The sequence below is a fragment of the Aspergillus fischeri genome, genomic scaffold (genome assembly GCF_000149645.3).
Source record: "Aspergillus fischeri NRRL 181 1099437636245 genomic scaffold, whole genome shotgun sequence".
Lineage (NCBI taxonomy): Eukaryota > Fungi > Ascomycota > Eurotiomycetes > Eurotiales > Aspergillaceae > Aspergillus > Aspergillus fischeri.
The window spans coordinates 2,204,901-2,217,888 of NW_001509773.1; the positions used below are offsets into that span (position 1 = coordinate 2,204,901).

A 12,988-nucleotide genomic window follows, 5' to 3' on the forward strand; every position below is an offset into this window, starting at 1 on the left:
ATGGATACAAAAGAGGCAACCCACTTTACCTGTCTCTACTCCCAGTTGCTTTTCTTCATGAAGCAGAGCATAGCTGCGCTTCAATTGTTGCAGACACCGATTCTTGCGCTTCTCTCGTGCACCGAACTGCCAGTTTCTCGGTCGAAAGCATCGGGGGCATCGCCGACAAAACCAGTCGACATCGGGTTTCGCTCCGGGAAGGGCTTATGTAATTTACCACGTGCTTTTTCTCCAGCCACACAGGGGCACAGGAGATCTGTGGCTAAGAACTACGGAGTACTGGGACACAATTTGGGAGAAATCTAATCAAAGTATTCCGGCACATGATATCTACTTGACAGGAATCTAATATTGCCCACGGACAGTGCTCGGAGTAACTTCGTACATCTTCAACGAAGTGACTCATTGTCTGATGCGTGTGAATCACAGCGTAGGCAATATTCTGAAGGCTGTCGGGAATAGTAATTGTACCTCTTTCCTCGGTTGCGTAGGATTCAGGCTCAGAGAAAAGTCCCTCAATCTACACTCGCAACTGCCTTTGAGTTGCCCTGAAGATTGCCCAGGTATGTTTAGACGGTTAAATTCAATCCCACAGCGGAAGGAGTGCTCCTCTGCTTAATTAAATGGATTGGAAACGGTATTATTGCAGACTGGCTCACCGATAAATGCAGTCTCGGGGAGTAGTCTGCTGAAGCCAGGACGTACATCCTCCTATTCTCTCTCTAACAGCAAAAGATATTACCGTTCTGCTGTTCTGAATAGAGTACCGGCCAGAGTCAAGATGAGTGATTCTAACAAGCCTTTGAGATATGTCGACGTAAGTGTCTCTTCACAAGCATCGCATATCTACAACGACTGTTGCTAATATTGATTGCTTCTAGATTGGAATCAACCTCGGTGACCCTGTATTTCGAGGAGAATATCACGGCAGGCAGGTTCATGACAATGACCTTGACGATGTCATTCAGCGTGCCCGCGATGTGGGGTGCACAAAGTTCATGGTGACTGGTTCAGATCTAGTAGAATCTCGGCATGCTATTCAGCTTGCTCAAAGTTACCGTAAGTTGCACACACAACTTCCCTTACCCTTTGTTTCTTCGTGCTATCAAGCCTAACAAGCTCGGCTACCAGCCGGTTTCTGTTACGCAACTGTTGGTGTTCATCCATGTCAAGCAAAGCTCTTCGATGAATTTCCTGGTGGTCCAGACAAGATGTTGGAGGAGCTGAAGTCTCTGGCGCTGGAAGCAAAAGCAGCCGGGCATGCTGTTGCATTCGGTGAAATCGGTCTAGACTATGACCGACTGTTCCTCAGCGCCAAAGAACCTCAGCTGAAATATTTCGAAGCTCAACTGGATCTTGCGGTGGAAATACAGCTCCCGCTCTTTCTTCATTCCAGAGCTGCCAGTGAGGATTTTGAGAAGTTGCTAGCTCCCAGACTGGAGAAACTTCCCAAGAAAGGCTTGGCGCACAGTTTTACAGGGACAATGGACGAGATGAAACGGATGCTGGCGCTGGGTTTGGACGTCGGTGTCAACGGATGCAGCCTGAAGACGGAGGAGAACCTGGAGGTGGTGAAAGCTATCCCGCTTGATCGAATCCAGATAGAGACAGATGGTCCATGGGTATGGAGTTCTCATCTCCCTTGCAACATCCTCACATTCTTTCCTCTCTGACGGCATATCCTTAGTGCGAGATCCGGCCCTCTCACGCATCCGCTAAGTACCTGGAGGGTTCTCCCGCATTGCCCAAGGCAGTCAAGAAGGAGAAATGGCAGAAAGGCCTTATGGTCAAGGGCCGCAATGAACCCGTTGCGATAGCCCATGTCGCCCATGTCATCGCTAAATTAAAAGATATTACAGCGGAGGAGGTTTGCGAGGCGTAGGTTATTCGGATTGAAACTTTTGGCCACCAAGGAGCTGACTTCTCCATCCTTAGGGCTTGGAATAACTCGATAAGAATGTTCGGACTCGGGGAGGAAGTCTCGTAACTCTTTGCTCTCCGTGTTTTGAAGCTGCTCACCGGAAGGGGAGGGAAACAGTTGCTTGGGATTTGTCAAGCCCCGTCATTCTGTCCATACCCAAACTTTGACTCCGTATGAACTTTGCTTTCCAATGTTCATGGCCAAGCTGTCTGATTCAAACTGACCGAAGCTCTTCTGATTCGAACGTTTCAGGCGTCGATTTACAAAGTTGGCACCGTCTGACAAAGAAAGCAGTCCATTTTCCAATCACCACGAAAGTGACTCAACAGAGAAGCGACTTCAACTGTGACTGTTTGCTCCTGCCATGATATTCTGAGCCTGGACTATAACGGACTCAATATGAGGTTATCTTTGTTGGAGCAATATGCTGGGACAGAAGTTGGTAGCCATGTTTTTCACTTGCAATTGCTGAACGCCTTCAGCCAGATCTTGTTTCCTAGGCTACAATATAGGCCTGTTTCATGCCAGATATCGCAGGTCAAGCTCGTGCTAGCGTGGTTTTTGTCAGACTGTGTCATTCACTTTGTTGATATCCCTCCTCCAGTAGCTCACCGCCCATACTTCTTCAAAAGTCTGTCTCACTGTCTTTGTTGTTGTTATTGACGAGACAACGGAGATACCCTACTCACTGATCTATTCTCTTTCTCGCTTATCCATCCTGTCTCCTGACACTCTCGAATACCTCCATCATGGCCTCTCTTCAAGCTTTTTCTGTTTGACTGAACACCGGTTCATCGGGCCATCGACTTTCTATCCTCTGACTCTCCCATAGAACTGACGTCCGTTCCGAAGGCACTCTTACAATCTGCCTTGGAACCCGCTGTATCCAGATTCCTGGGTTGGTAGGCACGTCTCAAAGCTCGTTGCTCTGTATTCCCCTGTCTCGAGGCATATCACAGGCGCCTGAAGGTTCCCGTCAAACAAGGGAGCGTTGAGACCACCAAGACGCGTCAAGGCTGCACTGAATTTCATCTGTCTCAAAGAAAACATTACGATGGCTAAACCGCTTAGTGAGAAGTCTTCCAATAGCTCCCTCAGGGCTAAAGCGGGTGAGCATTCTTCCCTTTGTTATTGACCTTTGCAGTGAGCCGTTTACTGATTACACCGCGTCAACCAGGCGAAAGGACTCGTCTTAGAGAAACATCATTGGAGTCGGAGATCATCCACACTGAAAAGTTGCCTCCAAATTTCGGAGAGGTTGTCAAAGGGGTCTATAGAAGCTCTTTTCCGCAACCTTGGCATTTCCAAGCACTAAAGAAGCTGGGCCTCAGGATGATGGTGTAAGTGGCCGCCATATAAGATCATTACCCCTTCCTTACGCTTGTCCACATAGTACGTTAGTTGAAGGGGACTACACTCAGGACCACCAGGTCTTTCTCGAAGAGAACGGTATAGAGCATCGTCGCATTCTTATCCTGGCAAACAAGGATCCCACGATTCGAACTCCGGACCATGTCGTGAATCGAGTCCTGGAAATTATGCTCAACAAGGCCAATCACCCACTCCTTCTACACTGCAACAAGGGGAAGGTGAGCGCAAAGGCCGATAATACAAATTAGATCTGACTAACAAGATTTGATAGCACCGGACTGGATGCATTGTCGGCTGCTTTCGGAAGGTTCAGGGCTGGGACATGCCAGCTATTCGCAAGGAATACATCAATTTTTCGTGGCCGAAATCAAGGCCCCTCGACGAACGATTCATTGAACTTTTCGATGACACCAGACTCAGACCCCTCGCTGTTTCTTCTGGTGCAAGCTCATGGCCGGCTGGTGTAATGCTCAATCCGCTTCGCGAAGAAGTAGTCGAGGACGAAAATACCCCGAGAGGCAGTAGACATTCTTCTGCCAGTGTATTTCACAAGTCCGACGCTATGTGATGGACGTAGTGCACTTTGCATGACTATGACACTATCTGATGAAGGACTGAATGTCTTCGGCGAGTACGACTGTACCGACGTCGAAACAATTTGACTGCATGGAGTACGGAGCACGAAGGTGCATTGGGACGGCGCATGTTGGCTTATAATTGACCGTGATCTCTCTGTCAGATACCCTACACTTTATTGACTGATGCGACAGTGGCGTGTTCGGTGTATGGTGTTGCGAATGGACGGTAATTCGGGCTAATGTTATAAATTAGGGTGTGGGTTTGTCTTACTTTGTCTGAGAATAGATGGATAATCGATGGCTGTACTGGTATCTTCTCTTATTATCTTAATAGAACACAATGAGTACCCAAATCCTCTTTGGCTGAAGTTGGATCCTCTTGATTGAGAACGCGGCCTATTGGGCCTATTTGAAACGTGTCAATTTGTAGTAACGCTATGTAGTTAATAATGTATATACTGTAGACGGTCATCCATGCGGATAGATACCCTGCAGTCGACAACCTGTTAATTACAAATTATAGAACCCAATTGTGGTCGCACAGCATCAGGTCACAGTCCTCATCGGAAGACTCACAAGTCCCCGCGAAGCTAGAGCTATCGGGAAGAAGTTGTGGGCTCGTAGGTTCATCTTGAAAGCAGTCCGATGCCAGCATCTCGCCATCACTTATGGAAAGGTGGCAGGAGAGTTGCTCTGAAAGATTGAGCACGGATATTGTGGTTCTGCTTTGGGTATGGTCAACTATTGTCTGGTCTTCCCAAATTCGATCAAGTTCTGTATCGTCATGTTCCAGCATATCAATTGAATGGTGTGAATAATTTCCATCAAATGATAAGACTGAGTTCGTTTCGTCTTCTTTCATGAACTCCAGATCCTCAGAATTGCTTCCCAAATAACTATCGGAATCGCATATCTCGTGATTCTCACTGTTTGGATCATCGTGGAAGTCATCCATGCCTACTTCCGATAAAAGACCCTCTTCAGCTCCTCTGTAATCATTGGCGGAAGTAGTCACGGCATCTGATGCACTCAATTTCCGCGAAGCCCGGGAATCATATAGTTGTTTTTGGGCGATCTTCCAGAGGGCAGTCTGTATTGCTGCTCTGAAGTCGGTCGACCCTGGTGCTTGAGACGCTTCTGTTCGAGGATTATGCAAAGCTTGAAGGTTGTTGATTCTGCTCTGCAAAGTCGGGTTCGTCGTCGTCTTCAGCATTGAAGCTAGGGACTTCGCGATGGACGGAATCAAGTGGGATCGCTGGTTCATGGCCTGTGGGTGGAGAAATGTGTGTCAGTTGTATGCGCCCTTCTTGATGAAAGCCATTCCAGAACAGTACCTCACGGTAGCCTAAGCTGAACACCGAAGGCACAATGCGTGACAGGGGTTGGAGAGCCCTATCTCCTGAGCTCTGAGTGCCTGTATCACTCTGCTGATGTGCTTCAACTATGAGCGGTTGAAGGCCTTTCCTGAGCAGCTGATCAAGCTCGTGGTGAATCTGACTATCGCGGGTTTCCTCCATTCGGAAGTCGTCTTTCATATCCTCAAGCTCGTCCAAGAACAACCGTGTGCTGCTGTCCATGAATTCGTCTACGCAGTCTGCTTGCGTCACAGGAAGTTTCGGAAAGCCTTGCAGGCTTTTTATTGTACTCCATTGCTTGGAATTTGCTATAAATGTTTCGGGAGATATTGAGATTGGCGGGGTCGGCGCTAATCGGAAGTATTCCTGTCTGGCTTGGTTCGAGTCATGGACTTCAAGGAACACGTTTATCGTAGACAAGTATGCTGTGCGAATATTCGCAGGAGGAGCAGCATCCCCGTCGTGTTGCGCTGATATTGGTACTCGGCGGATTCTGTTTGTTGACAGCCGTCCAGCCTTTCTTCGCAATCCAAAGGAAAGCTTGATGATCGTTGAATTGTCCGATCCGGTAAAATGGTCGCAACTTCTGAGCAGGACAGCAAGATCCAAATCTGACCAGAGCTGCAGGGCGTCTGTCAGTAAATGGGTCAATCACAGCCCTGTGTAAGTGGCTTTTGCTCCGTGATAACGTACTTTCGACTTGCGAATAATATCTCCTACGTGAGAGATGAAAGATGGAACTGATTTAGGGAGATGAGATCTGGCAGTAGCGACGACATGCATTTTGATTTCTGGTGACTGGGCTATCCATATCAATCCAGAATTTATCAATTCCTTGGGAACTTCAAGCTGTCCAGAATCCAAATCTCCTGCAAGAGATATGTCCAACGACGCACGTAGCTTCAGAGACAAATCTGAATTGGAGTGCGAGACATGGATTGTATCTTGCCCTAGGTCAATGACCAGGGCCATGGCAAATAATGACTCGATGCTTAGTTTGATGATTCTCCGAGCAGTAATCAAGGGACTGGATTAGCAAATGTTCTGTGTGCCTTAGCCTTCTTCACGCAGGGGTATTTGCATTACCTTATTAAATGGGGAGACATACAGCTGCCGTCACGGCCAGGTACATTTAAATATGTAGGTACCTATCAAGCAACTCATCGTTCTGATTTACTGGTATGTACTGTATTCAATAAACATACTACTGCAATCATACTATGATATAATCATTGCAGTAGGGCTGTAACAATGATTGTTAGGTATTGAATTTTTACCCAGCACAGCAGATATTTTCATGGAACTAGCACATGCTTACTTTTGTATTCAACCTGGGTCTGCCCAATATTTAAAAAATTGTAGATCAAATATGGCCCAAATGTTTAGCAGATTAGCCCTGTGACGTGAAAGTATAACTTGTAGCTGTGATTGGCTGTAGGCTTGCTTTGTCTACTTATCGATAAGCGCCATCACGTGTGAATCTTTGTGGTTACCTGGCCCCAAACGACGATCTGTTCGTAAAAAAGTGAGGTTACCATGAGCTACAAATTCAGCAATGAAAGAGGATGAAGGACGGGAATCTCTATTGCTTGACCATTATGGTCCAGATGGGAGAGAATCTCAATCGTTGCTCTTGGGATCTCCGAGCAAAGAAACCGATCGGACAAGCCGTCCCCTTACAAACAGTCCTCCCCTGACCTCCCCTTCTGCTCCTTCTGCTCCTTCTGCTCCTCCTGGTTCGCACCAATATCGATCATCGATATCTCAGCCTGCTCCGGATGGGCAACGTCGCCCTCGTACAATGAATCGTGTTCGGTTTAACATTGAGGAAGAATCGGAAGAGGAAAGTCTCCCGAATGGACACCCTCGCGACTCGGAGGACTCGTGGCTGGAGGAGGAGGATTATGCGCGGCCAAATGCGAGCCGATCGGGAAGAAATGGCAGAGGTCAGATGGTTCCTCTTTTGACAGATATAGAGGCCCCCAGTGTAACCCTTGCGACCTCCGATGATTTCTTCCCTGAGGAACACCTTGAGAACGCGAGGCCGAGGAGCGGAATGCGGATGGCCTTCATGAATATGGCCAACAGCATTATAGGAGCTGGTATCATTGGACAACCCTATGCACTTCGGCAGGCGGGCATGACTATGGGAGTTTTGCTCTTATGTGCGCTCACAGTGGCAGTGGACTGGACGATTCGCTTGATTGTGGTCAATTCTAAATTGAGCGGCGCGGATTCCTTCCAAGCAACGATGCAGCATTGTTTCGGGAAAAGTGGTCTCATTGCGATCTCCGTCGCTCAGTGGGCTTTTGCCTTTGGCGGCATGATTGCATTCTGCATAATTGTGGGTGATACTATACCGCATGTTTTCAGCTCTGTATTTCCTTCTCTCCGAGATATGTCCTTCCTCTGGCTCCTTACGGACAGGCGAGCTATCATTGTTCTTTTTGTCCTGGGAGTCTCATACCCATTATCTCTGTACCGGGACATTGCCAAGGTGCGGTTCTAATCTCTCTATGCAGCGGACGAACATCTCCGAGGCTAACAATGTAGTAGCTGGCTAAGGCGTCTGCGTTAGCGCTCATAAGTATGTTGGTGATTGTCGTTGCTGTAATCACCCAGGGATTCCGAGTTCCCTCGGAATCTCGTGGCGAGGTGAAGAGCCTACTTTTTATCAACTCTGGTTTCTTCCAGGCCGCGGGAGTGATATCTTTCGGTAAGTTTGCCTTGCCCGAAGAACCTGAAGTTCTAATTGTCTAACAGACCATAGCCTTCGTTTGCCGTATGTTGCCCACCGCATATACATAATCCGCAAGACCCTGACTGACCGTCCAAAGACCACAATAGTCTCTTAATTTATGGTTCTCTCAAGAAGCCAACCATGGATCGCTTCGCAAAAGTAACCCATTACTCAACCGCCGTCTCCCTTTGTATGTGCTTGGCTATGGGTATCTCAGGCTTCCTCTTCTTCGGATCCAAGACCCAAGGCAATGTCCTCAACAACTTCCCATCTGATAATATAATGGTCAATATCGCGCGGCTGTAAGACCTCCTCCATACGACTAACAACCCTTGCTTAACCTAACATCAAATTGTCCGCAGTTGCTTTGGCCTGAATATGCTTACAACGCTGCCCCTTGAAGCCTTTGTTTGTCGGTCGGTCATGACGACCTACTACTTCCCCGACGAACCTTTCAATATGAATCGACACTTAATATTCACGACATCTCTGGTAGTAACATCTATGGCTATGGCATTGTTCACTTGTGATCTTGGGGCTGTATTCGAGCTCATTGGCGCAACAAGTGCAGCTGCTTTGGCGTACATATTTCCTCCGCTTTGTTACGTGAAGTTAAGCAATGCGAGTTGGAAATCTAAGGTTCCCGCATATCTGTGTATCGCCTTTGGTATCACAGTTATGGGAGTCAGCCTGTTGCAAGCTGTTGCAAAGATGATAAGCAGTGAGTTTGGGCCCTTGACGTTGATCTTCTTGAGGTCAGATCCGCTAACAGGAGAATCCCCTGCGTAGACGAGGGTGGCACGAGGACTTGCAGTGCTTAGCAAGTAGTAATGCCTGTCTAAATATACGACTGCACCTGTGATCGGCCCATAGACGTCTCTCTCGGTCTTGGGACTGTTGTACATATACCGACTTACTTTCAAATACACTGAACTCTTACTGATGAGTGATACTGACATGACAGGAAGGGCCTCGTTGTAGTGTTGAAGAGTCTCCAGTTTCAGGTATTCTTCCCTTCCAGATACAGTGAAGTTGATTCTTTGACACATCACCTCTGAGCCCTCCATTGGCATCTGATGTGATCTGGAATGCTCTGAGTATGACACTAATCCTTGTCCAACTGCTTTTGAACTGAGACTTATGATTAGAGAGACACAGCGGTCTACATACAATCAATAGAGTCCTTCCGTTTTAGTCCAATAGTTGCGTTTGCACTTGACGCCGTAGCAACATCCCCAACACAATTTCTTCTTTGTTATTTTTCTTCTTCTCTTTTCTCTCACACTACCCTCCCCTCTTTGTTTCCCCTGCACAATTCTCTGGTCTTTGAAGCAGTTCATTGTTCCATTACCTCGGTTTACTTCTAAACCCCCATAATCATGAAGAGGATAGTCACATTTCCTACAGACTCCTACTAAACATTGGAAGAGTTTTTGTTGACCTTCAGGTATCTTCTGACTCTGAACTGACAACTAGAAGATCTTGCACTACTTGTATCTTGACCGACGGTATTACTTTCACTTCGATTCTTATCAACAGAGAGTGGGCCCTCTGTTAGTTCCCCTGTTGTGCCTTGCTACATTCACTCATTCTCTTCATCGTCTCTGGCTCTGGAAACATACGTCTGTTGCAATTTTGCTTGCACATTTCCATTCTAGTACGTTCATATCTTGCAGATTTGAGCAAGTCATCATGGACGAAGAGGCAATCGAGCGCCTAAAGAGGCTTCAAATGGTAAGATAATTGCGCCTTATTGATACCGTCATAAGATGCTTGTAGGAGAGTCTGACTAACACTGAATTGTATATAGGAGGACCTTGGGACGCTTAGAAGAGAGTATATCTCGACTGTTGACACCAAGAAGTTCAGGAATATTCGCTTGGAGGATATCGAAGCCACGCGAATGATAAATGTTGCTGGATCAGACGCTGCGCGTCTGGCCCAAGCGAATCAAGCACGCCTTAACGCTTGGGCAAGTGAGTTTCTCACTACATTAAAGAATTATCCGGACTATTGGCTAAGATTTGTGAAAGATGCACACAAGGATTTAGGCGACCCGGCTGATCAAGAGCCTTTAGACCATCTTCTGAACGGCCAGAGCCACCGTCTTGGACTGCGCGCCGTGATAGAAGGGAGCGGTGGCCAGTCTTACTCAAAATCCACCAAGAAGAATGATAGTTTCCCTCAGGTTGCGGGACGTGCTCCGAGCGGCCGCTCTGCATCAACGAGAGGCTCCAAAACAACCGGCCGTGGCGGTGGTGTCATCGGTACAAGAGGTCGTGAAACAAAGCAGACCTCGCCGAAGTAAGCGACTGATCCCATTAGCAAGCCCATTAATCTGGCCTAACCCATAATCAGCGCTCAGACAAGAGTCACACACCAAGGCGCCGTCGCAAAGCTGGGCAACCATGTTGTCCAGTCCCCTCACGCTAGAAAGCACCAGCAGGATCCTGCGCTTGATATCAATAATGAACCGCCGAAGAAGAGTAGGGATCTATCTGGCTCGAAGTCGCAAACAGTTGTTAAAGGCGGTAAGTACAAGCCCTCTGCGAGCTTGAAAGAAAGCAACCGATTGACTCTTCTGAGAAGGCGTGAAGAGAGACCTCGTTCTTCTCAAAACTAGGCGGCCTGTGTAAGTTCAAAATCCACCCAGTCTTGGACACAATCTGACATTGTGCGATAGTGGCAACACCGATTGGCCAAGATTCCTCAGCCCTCCTGAAGACTTTCTTTCTATCGCGCGCGATCGTCTGCTCAATGGGAGGGCTTCGAATGTCCCAACAACGGTTCGTACTACGGGTTCTGAACAAACTCAAGTCACAGAGGCCGTTGATCACGAAACTCCCCAATCTATCAACCAGCCTGAGGAGACCAATGCGGGCCGGGCATACGAGGACTCCATCGCTTCTTTCCGTTCAGACGGAGACTCAGTGGCAGTCGCTACGCCTGTGTCCTCTAATAATGGTCAACCGTCACGGGTGAGCATAGCCCAGGCAGCTCATACAGCGAGTGAAAGAGACCAGCGGTTTGAGCCTAGCAGACTACAATCTCCGCAGCAAGGGAAACCGCAGCACGTCAAATCCACCTCTGAACTATCAGACGACAAAGCTCAAGTTGGGAAGCAAAACCAAGACGACGCGCTGGTTGATGTCTCAACACCACCGTCCGGCTCAACTACGATCGTCCGGAGCAAAGATCTCTACTCTGCTAATGTCCAAGCCGAAGGGAGGACTGGAATTCTCCTTGACTTCAATTCCACTCCTCCAAGGAAGAGTCTTCCGGGCGCGGAAAATAGTTTGTCGATGAGCCCAGCCCTGCAAGATTTGGAAGGCATCAATTTTCAAGCAAATGTTGCACAAAGTGTTCTTTCGAGGCCAGAACTGCGGCCAGAAACGCAGATATACTCTTTCATTAAGACTGAGCTAGTCGGTTCGAAGGACTCTTCCAGCCCAAGGATCGGGGAAAGCAGTGGTGATACGATGACCCCTACGCCTGACGGTACACCATCTGATCTAGCTGCCCTCCGAGAAAAGCTCGCACGCCTTTGCAAATTTGTGGAGGAAACATTGCGCCACCATGTGCCTGAGCCGCTCCGAGATATGGACTTGCAAGCTCTCAGGAAGTACGAACAAGAGCTCAAAGAGATACTTTCCTTGCACCAACGAACAGTGCAGGAGACTGCCTCACAGACTGCCGGAAAGCGACAGGAAATTCTCTCATCTCACAAACCTCAGGAAACAAAAGCTGAAACAGCTGTGGAAGGAAAACATTCCAAGATATCCTCCCCCACACCGTCAGTCTGTTCTCCTCCGGTGAAAGCTCCTCTTGAGGAAAGCAATAGTAAACTTAGTCTGCGTTCCGAGGAGACACCTAGTCCGTCTAAATTCAATGTGCAAGCGAAGGAATTCATCCCAACGGTTGCTGCCAGGAATCCCAGTTTCAGTGGCTGGCGAGATACTAAGCCTAGCCCTCCAAGCTCAACAACCTCCGAGTCACGAACTGGACAGTCACAACATTCTCGCCAGAATAGTCGAGATCATATGCTTATTGATTCGACTGCTTCTCTTTCTTCACGATTTACATCTCAGCTCCCACCGCGCGGACGTCAGGCCAGTGACAATCATATCTTTGGTGATCATTTATTGCCCGGTAGGGGAAGACTCAATGGTAAGACACATGGGAACGAAGCATTATCGCCAGATAAGAACGCGTTGAAGGGTATCTATTCTTACATTTGTGATCTTTACCTAACCATTGCTGACGCCTCATGTGTGTAGAGCCGAATGATACTCGTCCGAAATTCTCGACTCCAACAATGCCACAAGCCCTTACTGTGCCTAGAGCAAGACCTTCCGTCCCCGAAAGTATAAACACGCATGGAACATCGAACTCGGAATCTGCCAAATCCACTAGTGCGTCGTGCAGTACTGGTGAACCTTCTCCAAGACCTGTCCGGTTGGCAACCACTGCGCCAGGAACTGGATCTAATGGTGTGAAGTCAAATTCAGACTCGGGCCCATCTACTCCTACTTCTGTGCCCAAGGCAGTCAAAGCGCTGCATAAAGCTATTCCGAAGGTGAGTGCTATTTCGCAGGTGAATGCATTGCAACGGTCTATGCATGCTCCAAAGGTGCAAGAGAATCCCACGGCCATGAGAAATCCGAGCCCCTCAGCGTTGGGCGGCCTCGGCTCGATCTATGCAACACCAGTGGTGCAAAAGCCTACTGTAGCAGCACCTGAGAATCGCAAGTCCAGTGGCCTTCAGGGCTCGAGATGGGCAAGCTCTGAGACTCAAAAGCCACTGCGTTGATGATCGCCCACAGGCACGAATTGCGTTATCCGATTGTCTTCTCTGACTAATCTTACTCTATTTTCCTTTTCTCTTGATTATGTGTGACGAACCTCCCAAATGAAAAATCTGTACGATTAGCTAGCCCTCGCTGTTCTTTCTCTAGTTAGCACTGCAACGTTGAAAAGTATTTATGATTGTCATTCCCCTTTTCAGCACCTCTTACCTCTTTTG

General features: G+C 48.0%; 5 protein-coding genes across 5 annotated transcripts, besides 1 other annotated feature; 4 read left to right on the forward strand and 1 right to left on the reverse strand.

Moving 5' to 3' along the window:
- Positions 1-781: 781 nt before the first annotated feature.
- Positions 782-1,882, forward strand: NFIA_109220 (3'-5'-exodeoxyribonuclease; the record flags this gene model as incomplete). Its single annotated transcript, XM_001267324.1, has 4 exons — positions 782-817; positions 882-1,059; positions 1,132-1,622; positions 1,688-1,882. 4 exons carry the CDS (start codon positions 782-784, stop codon positions 1,880-1,882), a joined length of 900 nt encoding a protein of 299 aa, XP_001267325.1.
- A 1,371-nt stretch (positions 1,883-3,253) lies between these two features.
- Positions 3,254-3,860, forward strand: yphA (tyrosine phosphatase family protein; the record flags this gene model as incomplete). The annotated part of the gene is made up of 3 exons (XM_001267325.1): positions 3,254-3,261; positions 3,315-3,510; positions 3,564-3,860. 3 exons carry the CDS (start codon positions 3,254-3,256, stop codon positions 3,858-3,860), a joined length of 501 nt encoding a protein of 166 aa, XP_001267326.1.
- Positions 3,861-5,018: 1,158 nt separating this feature from the next.
- NFIA_109240 (uncharacterized protein) lies at positions 5,019-5,447 on the reverse strand (the record flags this gene model as incomplete). Its single annotated transcript, XM_001267326.1, has 2 exons — positions 5,019-5,137; positions 5,210-5,447. The coding sequence occupies 2 exons, from the start codon at positions 5,445-5,447 to the stop codon at positions 5,019-5,021; spliced, it is 357 nt and encodes a 118-aa protein (XP_001267327.1).
- Positions 5,448-6,780: 1,333 nt separating this feature from the next.
- NFIA_109250 (putative amino acid transporter) lies at positions 6,781-8,754 on the forward strand (the record flags this gene model as incomplete). Its single annotated transcript, XM_001267327.1, has 4 exons — positions 6,781-7,722; positions 7,782-7,941; positions 8,063-8,267; positions 8,328-8,754. 4 exons carry the CDS (start codon positions 6,781-6,783, stop codon positions 8,752-8,754), a joined length of 1,734 nt encoding a protein of 577 aa, XP_001267328.1.
- Positions 6,928-6,956: a microsatellite.
- A 903-nt stretch (positions 8,755-9,657) lies between the features above and the next one.
- On the forward strand, positions 9,658-12,775 carry NFIA_109260 (uncharacterized protein; the record flags this gene model as incomplete). Its single annotated transcript, XM_001267328.1, has 6 exons — positions 9,658-9,699; positions 9,776-9,941; positions 9,999-10,269; positions 10,324-10,556; positions 10,789-12,132; positions 12,243-12,775. 6 exons carry the CDS (start codon positions 9,658-9,660, stop codon positions 12,773-12,775), a joined length of 2,589 nt encoding a protein of 862 aa, XP_001267329.1.
- Positions 12,776-12,988: the final 213 nt, after the last annotated feature.